At 35.0% G+C, this 19,960-nt stretch overlaps 1 protein-coding gene across 5 annotated transcripts in view; it reads left to right on the top strand.

The window, feature by feature from the left end:
- The window catches only part of LOC149190588 (DNA ligase 1-like), a 309,510-nt gene extending 298,360 nt beyond the window's left edge, over window positions 1-11,150 (top strand). Inside the window, exons 15-19 of one of the 5 annotated variants that reach the window (XR_016256001.1) lie at window positions 9,683-9,760; window positions 9,861-9,938; window positions 10,028-10,127; window positions 10,550-10,673; window positions 10,841-11,150. Coding sequence is in view for 3 of the 5 variants with exons in the window: in XM_089412213.1 (XP_089268339.1) it covers window positions 9,683-9,760; window positions 9,861-9,938; window positions 10,028-10,096 (225 nt within the window). In the remaining 2 variants the exon portion in view is untranslated. Of the gene's footprint in view, window positions 1-9,682; window positions 9,761-9,860; window positions 9,939-10,027; window positions 10,128-10,542 lie in introns of all 5 variants that reach the window. The other 4 variants (XR_016256000.1, XM_089412213.1, XM_089412212.1 and 1 more) reach the window with 4 other exon arrangements.
- The last annotated feature ends 8,810 nt before the right edge of the window (window positions 11,151-19,960 follow it).

Raw genomic sequence — 19,960 nt, 5'->3', positions numbered from 1 at the left:
TCCTCCTTCAGGCACACTTCAAGCACAAATTTGATCTCTCACAAGACAAGACATCTTTTGGGCATCAAAGAAAGGGAAAAGAAGAAGAATGAAGACATCTCAAATATCTTTTCTATCTCTCCTTGACTTCATATGTGGTTCTCTCCTGCAATTTCACACATGTGAGTTTCTGGGCATATTCTGGGCAACAAATCGAACTTCTGGGTAACATTCTCGACAAAAGGTCTGAATTTTCAAGGAAACATATGTTGGACAACAGGGCCAAGTTTTTGGCAGATTCTGGGAGGTCGTATTTCGGCCTATGCAGATTAGGCGGGGCTAAGTTTGTTGAGCAAAAGATTGATTGACTTGACAGGAGGGAAATTTGACTAGGTTTGACCATCATATTTGACTAGCAGATTTAGGTGTAACTGTTGTTGAACTAAATAATTTCTCTGAAGGAAAAGGTTGCTTGTTTTTCCCCGAGTGGGTTTTCCCAGGGTAAATCCTATGTTATCTTTGTGCATTGTGATCTCTATTGTCCTTGTGCATTTATGGTTGAATTTATGAAGTGTAATTGCTTAATGATAAAACTAGAAGTACTAAAAGGAATATCTAAATGATTAGAAGTGATTATCAATTTTTCAGAAATTAGTGCTTGTATCTATTGCACTTGAAATATCAACAACATGGTTTTTACAAAGCTTTGACTTGTGACCTTGGTCTGATAATTTTGGTGAATGATGCACTAGGAAAAATCCATGCGCCCCCACTAATAGAGGGGAAACACACCCAATATGGGCTTGATTGGCCCTACACTAGTTTTCATCCCTACAAAAGGAAGGCTCCTCTTATATCATGAGTCAACATATAAGCTCGCATAAGGACATCCAATTCTATCCATGATGAAATGAACTTGAAATGAAATCAAAGGGACCAACCTGTTGAAGAAAACTGTAACTAGGTTCAATATTTGTCAATGTAATTTTGATCTTTGTACTTGTCAAGAAAAAAAAATATTTTATTTTTTTTGTAAATTGTATGAATGAGTTTCTTGCTCATTCCATAGGTCTAGGAAAGTCAAAGAGTCAAAATCATGTTAAAAAGCTCTTCTTGAGTATTTAGGTAATGTACATGGATCAACCTATTGTCAATTAGCCCTCCAAGACAAGCACCATCCTCGAAAGAATAAGTCTGCCTGCAAAAACGACAAGAAAGACAAGTCGGCGTCAAAGTATATAAAGATGGCATGTTGGCTCAACAAAAGGATGCAACAATTTACTGGCTCATGTCGGCTTTCATATATGGTCAAGTAACTATATATATATATATATATATATATATATATATATATATATATATAGCAGCTAGAATAGTCAACGAATAGATACAACTTCGGATTACTCTGAAACTTCGTAAGATACAGGAAATATAGTATCTCAGTAATACAAACAGTGACATACGCAATACACGCAATACATGATCTCGGTGATATGAAACTGTGACACACAGTGACAAAACCTCGATATATGATCTCGGTGAAAAGCTTTGTCTCGATGCTTGTTGGATGCTCTCATCATACATATCGAAGTAACTACTCTAGACATATATGTGATGAAGAAGAATGACGTGACATCGTCTATGGGTAAACTTATTCTTGATATTCAAACGTAGTCATATAAATGATGCCCCTATGATATATACTCTCTGCGTACTCGTGGATGGAGAAACACAGTCAAGATGTATCCTTGGCATATAAACGTAGCAATTGTAAGATTCTCGGCATACATACAAAAACAATTCTCAGTGCTACGATAAATGCAATCACAAGTATCTAAAGCTCTCAACAAGAAGGATCTATATCAAACTTTGTCTCGACTGACATATACTATAGACATAACCACTATGTTGATGATCACAGTGTTACAGTCTCAGTGTAGTCGAAATTAATAGGATCTGTGATCTCTGTAATGATGCAGCAGCAGTAAAGCTCATAGCTATGACAGTAATGAATGTCTCCGTGGTGCAATGATGATGATGACTTCAACATTGTCAAAAAGGAGGATTGGTGTCTTGGACTTGGAGTGGCTCAGTCGGTCAAGGGTCATGGTCTTGATGTTCATCAATTGCAATCTCCATAAGAAGAATTTTGTGCGGGTTTTCCTCTCCAAGAGGGAGAGGTTTTGGCCCTGGTAGAATGCCATATCTTGTGCTCTTGTCTCTTTGCTTTGATAGCTATTTGTTGAAGTAAGAAATACACACACTAATGATAATAAGCAAAATATTATGCTAATGATCTAAAGACTAAATGCCTCACAAATAATTATCATGATAAGAAGATTCTCATTGATTCAATCTGCTCTAGATTCTTCAACATGGTATCAGAGCTATGGTTACAGTCAAAGAAAGGGAAGAAAAGAGACATTTCAAGGATCAAGTTTCTAGCAGGGCATCAAAGCAAGCTGAAGGACATCAAGATTTGCATTAGAGAAACACAATGTTAGTCCAGTCTCAAGGCAGTCATGAGGATGTAGTGTCAATAAAAGGAATGCCACTGCAAAATTTAGAAATGAGAAAGATGCCACTGCAAAGACATCACCTTGACTCAAGTCATAACACAACAACAATCTTAGAACTCTCCTCCTCTAATATACCACAATTGTGATAATCATCTCAACCCATGATGATGCTCCAGTCTCAACCTATGGTGATGCTATAGTCTTTATCTAACCTACCATAGTAAGAAATGTCTCACTGATTAAATGTCATCACAGTTAGATGAAATGATCCTCTAAGGATCTGAAGTAACCAAGTAAGTATTAAAGTAAACAAGTCAAAGGTACGTACGAATCTCTAAGATTAGCTAGTTTGATTTATAACCTTCAGACAGTCCATGTGATTCTTAAAAAGTTTAGATATGAAATAAATTAAATTGATCCTATATATTCAAAATCTAACTTGAAAAATGAAGGCATATTCTTAGTACCACAGTTTTGCTTGAAAGCATATATTGCAGGCCACTATTAAGGACTTGCCAAAAGATCAAGGAATATGGAGGAAGGCATCAAAAGGTTTGTCAAAAGTCACAAGTATGTCTATTATAAAGTTTTTGTTATTCTCTTTGTCAAATCCTATCTACACTACTAATGTTCATTTTGTTTAGATCTCTTGAATCATAAAAGATTCTTGTTTGAGGTAATTCATCATCCAATGAATCTACCACCCTCTTCATCTCTAAATTGTTTGAAAGAAAAGAACCTTGAAAGGTTCTCTGGAAACCCTAACCTAAGGGCATATTGATAGGATGTCAATTCCTAAACCTTCTTAAGAATATTAATGATAAACGTTGCTACACAGATTGACATAAATTGATGGTGTGTGAAACCCTAAACCTAATTAGGGCTATCAATGAAGAAATTCCTACACTGGTTGATTTATTGATAATGTCATGATCATGGAAACTCTAACCTATTAAGGTTGAAATCTTGAACCATTGAAGTTCTGATGGAATAAGGATTTGCTTTGACAATGAATCAAAACCCTAAGTTCTAGTTAGGTATACAAGCAAGATCTATGCCATGAAAATTCATATGAATGAAACCCGAGGTACATATTTCTTTTCCTAGCTTAGTCTTGGTCAATGTATTGTCTAACTATATAATGTGTCTATACATGACAGTGATCTCCTAGAAATATGTGTTGATCAAATTTTCTAAAGATTATGGGATCTCGAGTTTGATAGTCAAGCCCTAGTCAAAGTTTGAAAGTTCTAGGATGATGAGTGAAATCTTGGGTTTGTAACTAAATCTTAGTAATGATTAAAATCTCATGTGTATTCATCTGAACCTATAAATTGTGTGCTGTAGATGGAAAATCTAGGGTTTACAACAAACCTTAGTAGAAGCAATTCTCACTGTTAAAATTTAGGGTTTACTGAAAAACTCTAGTAGATAGCCTATCATATGGTTTCTCTAGTAGATAGTCTATTGTATGGTTTATCAAACCTGGTCTAGATGATTGAAGTAATTAAGAGTGTAATCTCTTGCTGATTATGAAAAGTATAAATGCTTCTGCTACTATAAAGTTTTTGTTATGACCAATTCGTGCTTCTACAAAATTGGTTTATACTTGTTGTCTAAGTGGTGCAGGTACATCATATTGGTAAAGATGCTAGTAAAAGAAGTTGCCATGAGATCAAGGAAGTTGATGGAAGAAGCCAATATGACCTAAAATGAAGTATGTATGCTTGTATTTAATTTTATAATGTAATGTTGTATAGTTGCAGGTAACATGAATCACTACTTCTATCTTAAGAAGCATGATCAAGAGAAAAAGGATCTCCTCCTCTGAAAAGATGTAGAAAAGCATAAGCGACACTTGATGAAATCAACATAATATGTCCTCATATAAAGTATTAGGTGGTTGACTACGATTACAACAACTCTAATTAGAAATCCCTGAGAGTGGAATGAGTGAGGAAGGAAGAGATCGTGAGCTATGCAACCATGATGAAGGCAATCAACATCCAAAAGACCAGGAAGATTTGAATAGGAAATCTCCCGGAAAGATATGAAGACTCTAATGTAAGTCTGAAAAAGATGAAGACCCTTGACAATGGATATCTTTGGGAGATATGTCAATATGTGTGCAAGATGCTGATACCTACAGAAAGATGTCTTGATGGAGAGCCACCTAGCAAGGTAAGATTTGATTTAATGATATACTTGATTTCTTGAATAATATCTGGATAAGTTCATGCAGGGCTACTTACAAGTACAATTAGCATTCATGTGATGAATGGAAGAAGCATGATGAGATAGAAGCAATCATATGACGATGATTCTAGATATGAAGAAGGCCACTTTCCATGAAGAAAGCAATATCATGACGAGCTAAGGAGGAAAGTGATCAATGACTGTTGCCCTACAAGAAAGAAGCTCAACTAACTTTCATGACATCAAGAAGAGAAGTTGATCAAGCAAAAGAAGAAGTCGTTGATGTATTGAAGAGTCCCTAGCTAAAAGGAAGCTTTGATAGGTCCTTGATCAAGAGGGAGCTTGAATTAGATCACCCCTGATTACAAAGGAGTGACAGTTGTGTTTTTCTATTTCATGTGTCATGCACTAGACCAGGACTAACAACCGTAAGTCTAGATGAAGGCCATGAATGGAAATGAAGACACATGATAGACACAACATTCTTGTCTTCACCTGGGAAGAAAGAATGGAGGGTTGGGTAATCATCTGGCATCCGATACTCTTTGATTATGTGTAGTGCATCCAAGATAAGAGTAGGAAAGAGGACCGATATTCTTTGAGGGTTGGGAACTCAAGATAAGAATAGTCCTAGAAGGTCATACTCAGTGAACACCCGGGTGGGTATGTACCTTGAGAGACAATGATGAAGGTGTTTATAAATCATCGGTTTCGACAACATTGTAGCTCATGGTCTCGTGGAGAGATGGAGTTGTTAGTCAAGGCCTTGCACTGTGACAATGTTGGTTGATATGATGCTATACATATGGGATTACCAATCCGATTCTTCTTATGAGAAATTCTTCAGATTGAGAATAACCAAGTACCATTGTAAATACCTCCCTAGTTAAGAGGGAGTTTTGAAGAAAAGTGTAACTAGGCTCTGTATTTGTCAATGTAATTTTGATCTTTGTTCTTGTCAAAAAAAAGAAATATTTTTTTTTTTGTAAATTATATGAAGGAGTTTCTTGCTCATTCCATAGGTCTAGGAAAGTCAAAGAGTCAAAATCATGTTAAAGAGCTCTTCTTGAGCATTTGTGTAATGTACATGTATTAACCTAGTGTCAAGTAGCCCTCCAAGACAAGCACCATCCTCCAAAGAAGAAGTTAGCCTGCAAAAACGATGAGAAAGACAAGTTGGCTTCAAAGTATCTAAAGATGGCATGTCAGCTTAACAAAAGGACACAATGGTTTACTAGCTCATGTCAGCTTGCATATATGGTCAAGTGTATATATATATATATATATATATATATAGCTAGAATAATCAACGAATAGATACAACTTTGGATTACTTTGAAACTTCGTAAGATACAAGAAATATAGTATCTCGGTAATACAAACAGTAACATACTCAATACATGATCTCGGTGATACGAAACAATGACACATTGTGACAGAACCTCGATATATGATCTCGGTGAAAAGCTCTGTCTCGGTGCTCGGTGGATGCTCTCATCATACAAATCAAAGTAACTACTCTCGGCATATATGTAATGAAGAAGAATCATCATACAAATCAAAGTAACTACTCTCGGCATATATGTAATGAAGAAGAATCACGTGACATAATCTATGGGTAACATACTCTTGATATTCAAACATGGTCATATAAACGATGCCCCTATGATATATGCTCTTGGCATACTCGTGAATGGAGAAACACAGTCAAGATGTATCCTTGGCATATTGTAAGATTCTCGACATTTTTCAAGGGAACACTCACTCTCTCTTCAAGTGTGCATTCATGGATGGATATCCTATTGTGATGGAGGTTAATAAGTAGACAAAGGAACTCTTTCCTAGGGTGTTATCTTTACACACAAACACACTCTAGAGCAGAGTTATGTTGGAGAGAGTTTGGATGTATACACACACACACACACTCTCTCTCTCTCTCAAATAACTTGAGTAAATCTGTAATTGTGACTTTATGCTCCAGTAGACTAGGCTAAAATTCACATATACAAGGCTTGTACAAGGAGCAAGATGTGACCTAAAGCAACGTTATGTTGGAGAGAGTTTGGAACAATGTTATGTACTATGGATGTGGATGTGTCAGCATATTTGAGAATATTGTATAGTACTTTAAGAAAAAATATCAATTTAGTTTGGAGATGATGTCAAATGACCAATTGTGTACAAATCATTGATATAATTGCAGTTTCCTTTTTATGACCAAAGATACGAGTCAATGAAATCACTTTTTCTATCTTTAAAATGGGAAGAAACAATAGTAGAGTAATGGAAGGGAGAGGCAAAGCATTGAAAATTGATGTCTGTTGTGCAAGCTTGCACAGTACTGATCTTCTTCTGCTAAGAAATATATTGCGTTTTATCAACGTATGTTAAGGTTTAGAGTTGTTGAATGAATTCATATAAGGTTGAAGCCTAAAAGCCATGGCTTCGTCAATCCCTCCAATCTTAATAAACTCTTGACAGAAATATCACACAAGCAAATTATAAATGTTGAGATTCGTTTGTTGTGGGTGGCGTTAATTAAATTCAACATTGAGAAAAGTGGTTTGGGATGCAGTGGGTTGGGCGTTATGCAAGTTGTTGAGAGAGCAAGGGGACAAATAAGCTTCATGGGGATTCTGGAAGACTTCGTCTATTATTGATGAGTAAACTAGTTTTGTTGCCAAATTGTAAATTTTTGCATATATATTCTGATTATATATAAGTTCGGCGTGTAAATAATTTAGCTTGTAAAGCTCTTAGATACGTAAGAGCCAAATGAAGTAAAAGTTATCTTGAGTTAGTAATATCACTCTTTGATACTTAGTCGCTTATGGAGGCTACATAAAATTATAATGCGAGTTGGTCATGTGGTGCTAGCTGGATGATGAAAGATGCCTTTTGAATGGAATGAAAGTTATGGTTTTTGGTACGAAAATGTGGTTAGAGGTAATAGGATATTTCTTGTTAAAACATTTTCCAATGCAGTGGAAATTATGGTTTATGGTATGAAATGTTGCTTTGACTTACACAATGAATGAACTTCTGTTATTATGTAAATACAATGAGTGAAATTTGTGAAGAGTCAATAATATAGTTCTTATGGTCTTCTATTTTTAGTATGTTCTACATTTTACTTCATTTCCAGATTATACATGTCACTTTTTTTTTTCCACAGAAAAAGTCCAACCTTGTATTAATAAAAAGGGTTACATAAACTATGTAAGCGGAACGCCAAGACTGCAACCACCAACAATCGGGGCGAGTCTCAGCTACCAGAACTGCTCGCTATCAGAGCAGCTCGTGTGCATTGGCACACAAAGCGGCGAAGCGAGGCTACCTTGCATTCGAAAAGAATACAAGAAGAAGAAAAAGAAGAGGGGAAGAGAAAGAGGAGAAAAGCGGAAAAATCGAGATCACGTTTTTCTCCCTTTCTTCTTTTCGACCTTGCGCCATTCTCCCAGAGATGGCTCACAAGAGGCAAGGACAATCTGGTTATCGGCATGATGAGTTCCGGTGTCCTTATCCGAATCTGATGTTTCTGAAGTATGTTGTCTTTTAATTCCTCCGCTGCCTGGGTCCACAACAATCCTATCTGACATTGGACGGTGTGGATCCAGGGGAACAAACGTGTCCACTGTTTGCACCTCAGGTTCCTGTGAAGGATGTTTGCTTTCTGATGGAGCTGATTCCTCTTCTTCTTCTGACTCATCCTCTTCTGGCTCAGGAGGGGGAAACTGCCAACCTTTCCTTTGCTCCCTGTTCGGTTTCTTTTTGCTGTTTGTTTTCTTAACCTCTGGGCATGTATTTTGAAGATGTCCTGTCATCCTGCAATTCCTACATCTGAACGCAGTATTCTCATAATCAAGTGATTGCAGCCAGTTTTGTTGCTTATAGATCAGCATGATGTTCTCTGGTAAGCCTTTGCTTATATCTACTTCTACACAGATCCGAGCAAAGGTGAAGATTCTATTTTCTTGCCTTTCCGTATCTGTTTTAATATACCGCCCAAGGCTGTTTCCGATGCTTTCCAAAACCTGTTCATTCCAGAAATGAAGAGGCAGGTTGTGAAGCCTCACCCATACTGGTAGTTTGGAAACTGACATGGTGTTGGGGTTACATGTCACTATAACACAAATGAAACTAGTTTTGTTGCCAAAGAATGCTTCTCTTGGTAAGAATTTTGGAGATTATAGGGGTGTGGGATTTACATTGACTATGTTGTGGAGGGATGTTGTAGGTTTGAGAATCTGGTTGGGTAAAAGAGATCAATGTTAAGCGATAAGGACTTGTATAGGAGACAACTATGCTGTGGGAGTGGTTTTTGCAAATCCACAGAGTATTTTTAGACCAGTTAAAATTATATTGGCACAACAAAATTTGCTCGAATTTTTGGCTGCTCATGGTAGTCTCTCACAAAATTGCTTTTGTATGAACGCATCAAAGTAATATACTGACTTAGATGAGTTGAGAACTGATTTCGAGGAGATTATGCATATCTTAAGGTTTCCGAGTCTACATTTAGTGAGCTTAAGGTAAAGCTAAGATAAATATTCCTTGAATTTGATTGAATGTAGACAAACTTAATGTCATAGTTGGAGTTTACCTATCAAGCAAGATAATGTTTGTTGGTTCATTGTAAGTGTTTTCGTGTTAGGTACATATATTGTTGAAGTATATTAAACATGCTACTTACGGAGAAGTTTATTCTGTCTCTAGATTTTAGCAAGAGTCAAAATTATCAAATTTAGGTTGCCTTAAGTACACTTTCTATGTGTGTAAAAATTGAAGACAATTTATTCTCCAAATATAATAGAAGACATTTTTAGAACATTTTCTCTTCAATTTGAAGAAGCAAATTAGCAAGTATTTAGCTCAAATGATGCGGAGGCTCGAATTTAGCACAATAAAAATTGCAATAGAGAATATTTTCTTCTTGCGTGTTTGAATTAAATAATAAATTCAGTCTGTCCGATGTTGACTAAACATAGGTATGGGAGGTCAAAGCTGCTGATTTAAGCATTAGCCCTGTTCATCGTGCAGCAGCTGGTGTGGTTGATCCTAACAAGGTACATTGTTCAAAGAACTGTCAACTTTTAATTTTGCCCAGTATCAGAAATATTGGTGCTTGAAATTGAAATTCCTTGTGGTCTTTGCTCCTGTATGAAGGGTATTTCTCTTCGATTTCCACGTTTACTACGGGTTCGTGAAGACAAGAATCCAGATCAAGCGACTACTGCAGAGCAGGTAAGTTAGTAACACACCACAAATTCTTGGTGACATTTGCGTTAAATTTCATACAGGCTGGAAAGTTTGACAGGTTTATTTTATACCAGGTCGCAGAAATGTATCGGGCCCAAAAAATTAACCATGCAGGAAATCATGGTGATGAAGACAATGACTGAAAAAGAATACAGCTACACTGTTACCCTCGAGGCAAGTTACATTTTCGCAGTAATAATCTCTTGTTTGTCTTCCCGCCACTTCAATGTCAATATACTTTGTATTAAATGACAGCGATATTTTTCCAAATGTCCATTGTATTATAATTGAGTCTCGTAAATGCAATTTATATATGTAACTTTATTGTAGCGATTAAACAATTTAGACTGTATGAAGGGAAGTAATCTGGTATTCATTTTAGTTCATGATAAACACAACGTGATGAACCAAACATACCTTCTAAAAAATTTGGAACAAACAATGGAGTATATATTTAACATTCATCTATAAATTTTTAGAGCTGGAAAATTCAACTTTGAATTCATTTTGTTATTATTAGCTCAATTCAGTTTTCTATATATAAAAGTGAGAGTGTTATATTTATAATTATCAGGGGCATTTTGAATAGTGTACAGGTTAGTGACCACCACAGGCATTGGCAGTCGTTTGGAATGGGATAGCATGCTTGGCCACATCGAGAGCACTGTTTTTACAAGGGGAAAAGTTTCCTTTTGGCTAACAATCTGTTTAAAACGATGAGTTAATATTGATCATGTTTTCTTAATGTGATTACTAAATGCCATGAAAGATGTCTTAATTTGGTACTTTGTATTGGTTGTCCAATTCATATAAAATAGTTTACAAGGATTATCCCAGCTTATAACAAGAACAGGTTATAAGTGGTTTTTTGTAATTGTTGTTTTCAGTGAACACATTAAGCATCTATGGCGTTAAATTTTTATAGATCAAGTAGCGTAGTAGTAGCAGATCGATGCATGAGGTTCTAATGACGGATGGCCTGGTTTTGACTCGTTTCTCAATCGTGGAGCTTTCAACCACTATGTTTTTAGATCAGAAGCTCATGTAATTTTTTATAATTCTACTAGTAATAATTTATTACTGATGATATGACTCGCTCATTGTGGCAGTCTAGATTTAACAGTTGACAATTTGTCATGACTAGCCATTCCAATTTTGATCGACAAGATTTATATTAAAGCAGTGCTTCAATTATCATGTGCATGTGCAAAGGAAATGAAAGACCTTGGTGTGGGAACATGCTAAATTTTTGTTTGTAGAGTATGGAATTGTATGAAAGGCATAGGTAATTCAGGACAAGATTAGGTGGAAGGTTATAGTATATTTACTGTTTTTTTCACAAGATTATGAACGTTATTAAAAGATCTACTTTTTTCTTCACAAGATTATTTATCTTATTAAAAGCATATCGGATTGAGTGTGGGCATAAAATTTGAGAATTTCATTTTCTAAGTAATGTTCAAGTAACCTGCGCCATGAATTTAGTTAGTGGTATTGAAAATATAAATCATTAATGCTTACTCATGGTTACTTTGCATGTCAAAGATGATTTATATGTTATAAGAAGAATTTCGGCTTAAATCACATATAGAAAGACCTTTGTCGACGCGTTTCGAACCATTTAGTGTGGTTCATCGTCAGGACAAGTTGAAGAAACAGATCCAGTCTAGCATGTTAAGTAGTCTAAGCAGAGATCCAGTTTAGAGTAAAAAATTAGCCGTTAATCTTTTGTAGCCATTGGAGTCTCTGCTTAGACTATTTAACATGCTAGACTGGATCTGTTTCTTCAACTTGTCCTGACGATGAACCACACTAATTGGTTCGAAACGCGTCAACAAAGGTCTTTCTATATGTGATTTACGCCGAAATTCTTCTTATAACTATGATGGATCACAAAAGCCTCAATTCTTTATATGATTGAATAATATGAAGCATTAAAACCTAATTCTCATAGGTACTTTGCAAGTCAAGGTTTTATACATTAAATGACTTTGTAAGTCATATATATATATATATATATAAAAGACACAAAGTCATATATATATATATATATAAGACATGGTGGATGTGTGTTTCAAGGTATTGATTTTATGGGATACGATGGCTGCATTTTCCCTATTAGACATGACTTTCCTGTTCTAAGTCATCGTTTGTGCTGTTAGTTTTCTTTATAGTTAATAATCTATATTTTCTAGAGGATACCTGAATATCATCTATATTTTCCTGTGTTGCATGGGTACCCGCACCCGGGGGTGGGGTTCTCGAACCCGTCCCGGGTTCCCGCACCCAAGTACCGGATTCGGGTACGGGTTCTTCCCAGACGAACCTAGAAGAACCGGGTTCTTCCATGAAGAACCGGGTTCTTCAAAAAAAAAAATTGGGTTCTTTTCCTTTAACGGGTTCTTGGGTTCTTGGGTTCTTCGGGTGCTTGGGTTCTTCGGGTTCTTTGGGTTCTTCATAAAAAAACTATATAAAAAATTTAATTTTCAAATAATTTTTTTTATTGAAATTTTAAAAATAACTTATAACAAAGGTAAAACTTATAACAAAACCTAAAAAACCCTAAATCAATTTGGAATGAACCATTCTTCCATGGTCCTTACCATCAAAACCTGTGTTGCACGGGTACCCGCACCCGATTTTTTAAGTTTTTTACAAGTCTTGTTTTTTAAGAATTCTTGTAAATCAATTTGGAATGAAACATTCATTCCCGAGCCAAATAACCATCAAATTATAAACTGTAAATGCACACATACAGGTTTAGACATTTTCGGTCAAATAGAAAGTAGGATTGAGACCAGCCATAAGCTGTAATCAGCTGATGCTGTTAAATGGCGAAGGGCTATTTTGGACAATGGCTAAATTAAGTATCAAAATCTCTCAATTTCTCACAGCGTTCTGATAACATCCTGTTAAGATTAAAACTAGGAAAATATGCCTAAATCATATATGGTCTATACAGACTTGTACACCAAGTAATCTCTAAAAACTGCGAAGATGTTTTATGTTTAGATAATTAATATTCAGGCACAGCTTCGCACTCAAAGACAAACTATCCCTCAAGCCATCAGATGGCTGCTGTGCATTTTATTGGGAAACAAAGACTGATAAGCGTGTTTTGTGGAACGGTAAGGCTGCCACTGTTTTTGGGATTGCTTTACCACAGAGCACACCATGCATGGGGCAGGTGGATGATTAGACATCAAGAAAATTCTAGACCACTATCAGGTTGAGAAGAATCTCCTATGAAAAAATTGTGTTTTTATATGGGAGAGACTAAACATTCAAAGCAAAGTTACAAGCTCAAGCTCCAGCCAGAATGAGCAATTTCAATAAAGAGAGAAGCTGTCTTGAAATTAGAGCAGGAGGCAGAAATGCTAACACTCCTTGGCTGTGTAGGAGGAAGGGTCTGTACGACCACAACCTGATTCGTTGATAGGCATCCTTGCAAATGAACCTAAGCTGCATAGTTATTTTGAAGCCTGTGTGTGACAAAATCTGTCCCAAGTTTCACCAAAATAGTTGAGTCTAGCATTTATCCTAGTATGTATTTTGAATTTTCAGTTTTAGTAGTAGCCTTGAGCTCTCTCACATAGCTGTCACAGTGTCATGGTTACACGGAAAAGATTCAAAAGAACAGTTTTTTGGTGATAAATTTTGAAATTTCAATGTCAATGTTGAATGTTCAATGATGTGCATGTTTAAATGATTATCATTAAAGTTTTCTTGTTTAAAGTTGAAAAAATATACAAATTCAAATTTCACATATATTATTAATTATAAATTTATAATTTATAAAATATAATTATTAAAATTTAATATTATTATATTACCTGACGAACCCACGCACCCTGTTTCCAAAAATGTCGTTCCCGTCCCCGTACCCGTCCCCGTCCCCACACCCACGTTTCCTAGCAACATAGATATTTTCTAGAGGATACATGAATAACTACTTTTCTCGAGGATACTTCAGAAGATACACGAATAGCACTTGAGTAATTAAAATAGAAAGGATTTTTTATACAACCAAAAATGATTAAATTTTTTGATGGGCATAACGCTTTTCTCAACTATGGTTGAAAATGACTGCGGGCAAAATGCATGGGTTGCCTATGAAAGTGGATTTTATTGAGATTATAATCTGTACAATTATGGACAATGGTGCTTATAATGCTTGTCTATGGTTGAAAATGAATGTGCGCAAAATGCATGAGTTGTCTATGAAAGTGAATTTTATTGCGATAAGTGAATTCTATTGAGATAATAAATTGTACAATTAAGGACATCGTTTGCACCAAACTTTGTATACAACTTAATTATGGTGTTCAGTGATGATTTATAGGTTGGAAATTGTAATGGATTTATCATTTGCAACAAAATTTGTTGTTTAGTATTATTTTAGTAGTGGTTTTTAATTCAAATATATTTTTGTTATTTTCCCTCAACTTATATTACAAGGGTTTGTAATTCGAATATATTGTTTTCTTTTGACCTCAACTTATATAATGACCGAAGACATTTCTGAAGGAATTTGCATGCAATTTTTGATATCTATTGATTAAGAAAGAGCTTAATAATTATTTGTTTTTTCAATTTGAATTAAACTTTTTTATTAAGTGTCGTGTAACGATAATTATCAAATAAAAAAAATTAGAAATTAATGATTGTTGTATTTTCTGAGCTGAACTTTTTTCTTAAATGTCTTGCAAACATGATTTTTTATTAGATGGAGTTTCAAAAATTATTAATCTATTTTTGATAAGATAGAGTTTCTAAAATTATTAATGTGCAGCATTGGTATCATTTTAATTTACTTTAATGCCATCAGTATTTGTATTTTTAAGATATAATTTGGGTATTTTCTATTTTAATAGATAAAGTTACAGAGATATGGTATCTTTGTATGATATTATTTTAATTATATAGATTAGTTTCCAATGTAAAATTTATCGGCATTTGTGTCTTATTTTCTTTTGAAATTTTGTAGGGAAATTCAGGGGATGCTTTTTCATTTTTGTGATTGGCGTTCCCGTAAATTGATGGTGTAGATTAATGTGCCTCACTTATGGAGATTCAAATAGGTGATTCAAATTGGGTACACGTGATACTAACTTAATGTTTAACATTATTGGTGTGAAATAATTAAGTTAGCCCCTTGGGATAACCCCATATTAATGTTATAATAATCGAATTTAAATGCAAAAGTCAATAGAGTTCATCCATCCTTCTTGATGCTTACATGTAGTAGGGACTATGCATTTTCATTGATATTGATCTTGATGTTTGATGAATCTTGTAAATTTTTGTTTACCAATGGTGTTGGCTTCTCAAATAGTTGGTGATGTTTTATGAAGCTTGTAAATTTGTGTTTACCAATGGTGTTGGCTTCTCAAATAGTTGGTGATGTTTTATGAAGCTTGTAAATTTTTGTTTACCAATGGTGTTGACTTCTCAAATAGAAGGGAAGTCTGGAATCTCCTCTGGTTATGAGAGAGAGCAACGTTGTCTCATTAAAAGGGAGCAAGGGTCTATTTTCTAATCAAAAGGAGAATAGGGATACCCTTTCTATGTGAGAGGGAGTGATGTTGGACATCACATGTATATTCACGTATCAAGCACTGCACTAGGACTAACAGCCATAAGTCTAATTGAAGGTCATGGAGAGAGTGGTGGAGGATTGGATAAACACCTGGTGTTTCCTTGAGGATAAAACATCCGAGAAAGGAAAGGTATCAACACTCTTTGAGGATGGGACATGTATCCACGATAAGAGTGGTCAAAGAAGACTGATATTCTTCGAGGATTCAGGGATGGAAATCCAAGATAAGAATAGTCTTAAAAGGACATACCTTGTAAACATCTGGATGGGGTATGTACCTTGTAGAGGTAGTGCGATATCACACGTAAAGCCTAAGCATAATGCTCTCAAATAAAGTTGAGCTTGTCTAGTTAGGCCTTTATGTTGCTCAAATTGTACATGTGAATGTGACAACACTCGGGGCAGAAGGTGTCACTTTGATCTTGACCCACTCCATTTAAGTTGTCTCCCTACAACAGGCTAAGGTGGGTAGTCCCTATGGATGAAACAATGAGTTTGGGAGACCCAACTAAATGGCATATCAACTTGGTTGAACATGATTGACAAGTTTAATTATGTTAGCACAATTTGATTAGATTTATTGAAATTATCAATTAGAGACTAGTGCCTTCGGAGTTCGTTTACTTGCAAAATATAGATTAAAATCCAAGTTACTGGGTGAACAATTGTTGCTAGGATGAAATATTTTCTATATGAATTGCGACAACTAGAACTAAGTGAAAAGCAATTTCTTGGTTATTTTTAGATTGAATGCATATTTTAAGTGAATCTTTTCTCAACTATTTTGAAGTTAGTCTCAAATGTAGGTTGTGGAGAAAAACTTAGGGGAAGAAAGTTATGGCTTTATTAATGATACCTACCTTAGAGTTCTAACGACTCGAGTCCCTTCCACATTGCAGGGATTGTGCAATGTTGATTGCAAGGTCACCTTGTTAACCACAAGTGAGGGTCTAAACTTCGCGTGTTGGGCGGGAAAGGTGGTCCTATCTTCTTTCAACCAAGCTTATGCTTGGAGGTAAATTAATTAATGCACAACTAACCCTAGGATGAAGTGTAAGTTATGAGTGATAGCCTTAAATGAGATTATTAAATAGCATCTTAAGTAATTTAGTTTAAAACACTTAGGATTGGATGCTTATGATGTTCAATACAAGAGCGTAAACGAAGTGCTTAGAGAGCAATATTATGAACACACTCAATTAAAAGAATGTGCCAATAAAACAAGATCACTAGAGTGCCTAAATATAAAACACTTGATTAGCTATAGCAAGTGCTCAAACAAATATTTTAGCAATTTGACATGAGATGGGTTTGCAACACCAATGGAACCAGATGATTTCAAAACACAATTAGCAATTGCCAATATCAAAATAAGATTACTCAATTTTGATCACAATAATGCCAATTAAGAGTGAAAGTGCTCAAGTGCTCAAAAGAAAATGATATCATGATATTACCACAAGATGCCTCAAATTGGAATAATAATTGAATCAATGTTATTTAAAGACTAATGCTCTTAATGAAACAATTATTTTCAAATTAACAAAACAAGAGCAAAGTGATGCTACCACTTGTGCAATTTAAGAACAATAGCAAGATAATGAGCACAAGACATATCCAATATACAAGTCACACAAGATAGTTATTAATCAAATGAATGCTATTAAATAAATAAAGAAGATTTCCAATGAGACTAACAAATTAACTCCACCCTGAATCTTGTAATGTGAGTTGACTAGACAACACAATTTACTTATTCTTGTGTTATTAGATGAGATTACTAACAATGATCTTTAAGATTACTAAACACCAATGATGCAAGAATGTAATTATGAAATGCAAATGAGATGAGGATAGACAATCAAGATATCATGAGAACAGTCCACTTAATCACTTGCATATAAGCCCAAAATGCACAATAGAAAAGGCTTCAAGACATCAATGAGTCACTTAACCGCTTTAATGACTATCTTAAGAGAAATTTAACTCAAATGTTTCACAAACAAAGATAACACTTTCAAAGATGATCCTTTCTCTTGTGAGCTAGATATGGTTTTTAATTAATTTTAGAGGCCTTTAAAATGACTTTTCACCATTGTTAAGCTTATGATCAAAATTTCTCAAACTTTGAGAACCACATAACAGACTTCCAGTTTCTCAAGGAATATGACAGATGTAGATCACAATTGATGGCTTATCATATGAGATTAGATGTGTGGTGATTATGAGTTTATGTTAATGGCCTTTTAGGATGTTTGAATCAAAATTATACGACTGCAAATGAGACACTTCAGATCTTATATATTGAACAGAAAGTAAGAAAGAAAGGTTAGAGAGAAAATCTTGTCCCCAAGGCCTTTTGATGACTAGTTGACCTCCTATGTGAGGTAGGACTCCTCCAATGAGTAGATCAACCTTCAAAACAAAGTTTCAGCTCAAACAAACATTGATCAATAACAAAAATGATATGTAGCTCACTTCAAACCCTTGTCAAACCCTTGAGAAGGCTTGTAACCACAAGTGTTAGCACCAAAATCCTTATCCAAGTCTGCAAAACTAATGTATTAATGCCAAAATCAATGCCAGAAATCAAAATTAGGTAAGATAAGGTCAACATTCAAAGGAGGAGGCCTAATAACGCATGCGTTAAGGTCTAGAGGCCAAGATAGGCCTTGCGTTGGGGAATGGAGGGCCAAAGAAGGCCTCAACCTAGGGCAACAAGCCTTATTCAAGCTTGCGGCTAGCACAGAAAGGTCCAACCAGGGCTGCAGATGGGAGAGAAAGGACACTAGGGCTTGTGGCTAGGCCCTGAAAGCTGAAAAAGCTTGACGACGAACTAAGAATTGAATTTAGACCCCTGAAAAACAAATATATTAGCCCCAAAACTTAGAAAATTGCCCAAAAAATTATTGAAACTCACCTTTTAGGGTTGCATCTCTCTCCTTTGGGCTGACCATTGGGGTGGGGGGAAGATAGGAGGCTAGATCTAGCCCTCATGGACCTAGACCAACCCTTCAAAGTTGAATGATCTTGATCAAAAGGTTGGACTATACTCTTGGGTGTGGGAAACTCCAAACCCTAGCCTTGTAGGCTAGCCCACTAGAAAAAAATTTGAATTCCTCTTTCAAAATCTTGAACTAGCACTTTCAAAATAAGAATAAGAGAGCCCAAAACCCTAAATATATATGTACAAAATTTTGAAAACCCCAAAACACCCTTTAGCTATACAAAATAAAAGAGTTGGTATTAAAAATACAAGGGTAAGTGGAAAAATAATTTTACAATATCCACAATATTTACAAAATAAACTTTCCTCTAATTAGCATATAAATTCTTTATAGCACAAGAGAAAAAGGGATTGTATTTTTTGAGAGATTTAAGAAAAAAAATAGAGAAATGATGTATGTGAATGGATCATTGGCCAAAACTCTCGTGCAGTACCTTGCAAACTGAAAGTTCAGAATCCCAACACGATCGATTATTCTCCACAATTTATGAACTTGGAGACCAAGGGCTAGCGTACGTGTAGATCATTATTGAAACTTAAAAGATGAATTCTTAGATAATGAGAGATCTAGATCTACAGTTGTAGATCTAAACCCAACAACTAAAAGCAAGATACCTGCAACAATAGATGTTCTGTCTTGCAGCAAATGAAATAACAATTTATGAAGCTCATATAACATGAACATGGAGAATTACTACCACATACGACAGATCAACAGATAGAAGAACATCGTGAATTGAAACCCCAAAGTATTTCTATTATGAACAAGAGAATTCCAGCAAAGCAAGGCTCGATACATGCGTTACAAATTACATCATCCAAATATCATCATCAAAGATCTCAGATGAAATGATGTGTTTGGTAACTTCCTTATATAGAAAATGAGATAATAGAACCCCTCCAAGTGGAAATAATGATTAATTGGCTTGATCTTTGTCAAAATAATCTCATATGTTTATATTCCTTTGAAAATAACTTGATCTTCATTGTTGATTTTTTATTTTATAGGAAAAATTCGAATTTCTATTAAAACCCTTTTTTCATTAATCCAAAAAATAATATTTTGGACTAATATCCTCAAAAAATTCACTTTTAGTTAACCGCCAAGGTCCACCGAGTCAATTTAAATAAAAAAATCCATTTTTCCCTTGGTGAAGGACCTCAAAAAATCAATTATTTTTTGACCCTCGAATTTTTGATTATTTTCTATTTGGAGGGAATTTAATTTCTTTCAAATTATTTTTTGATTCAAATTTAATTAATTTTATAGTTTTTTTTTTTGCCAAAAAAATTAATTAAAGACTCGAGAGGGGATTAATTTTTTTTTTACCCTCAAATACTTTAGCCACGATGTCTAACTATGAGTAACTATGCACTAAAATATTTTTGCAAGATATTACA

The sequence above is a fragment of the Pinus tabuliformis genome, chromosome 3_1, assembly GCF_031772625.1.
Source record: "Pinus tabuliformis cultivar Carrire ecotype Pingquan chromosome 3_1, CPIR1, whole genome shotgun sequence".
Classification (NCBI taxonomy): domain Eukaryota; kingdom Viridiplantae; phylum Streptophyta; class Pinopsida; order Pinales; family Pinaceae; genus Pinus; species Pinus tabuliformis.
Note: the sequence above shows the minus strand (reverse complement) of the source record. Positions and strands in the feature narration are given on the sequence as shown.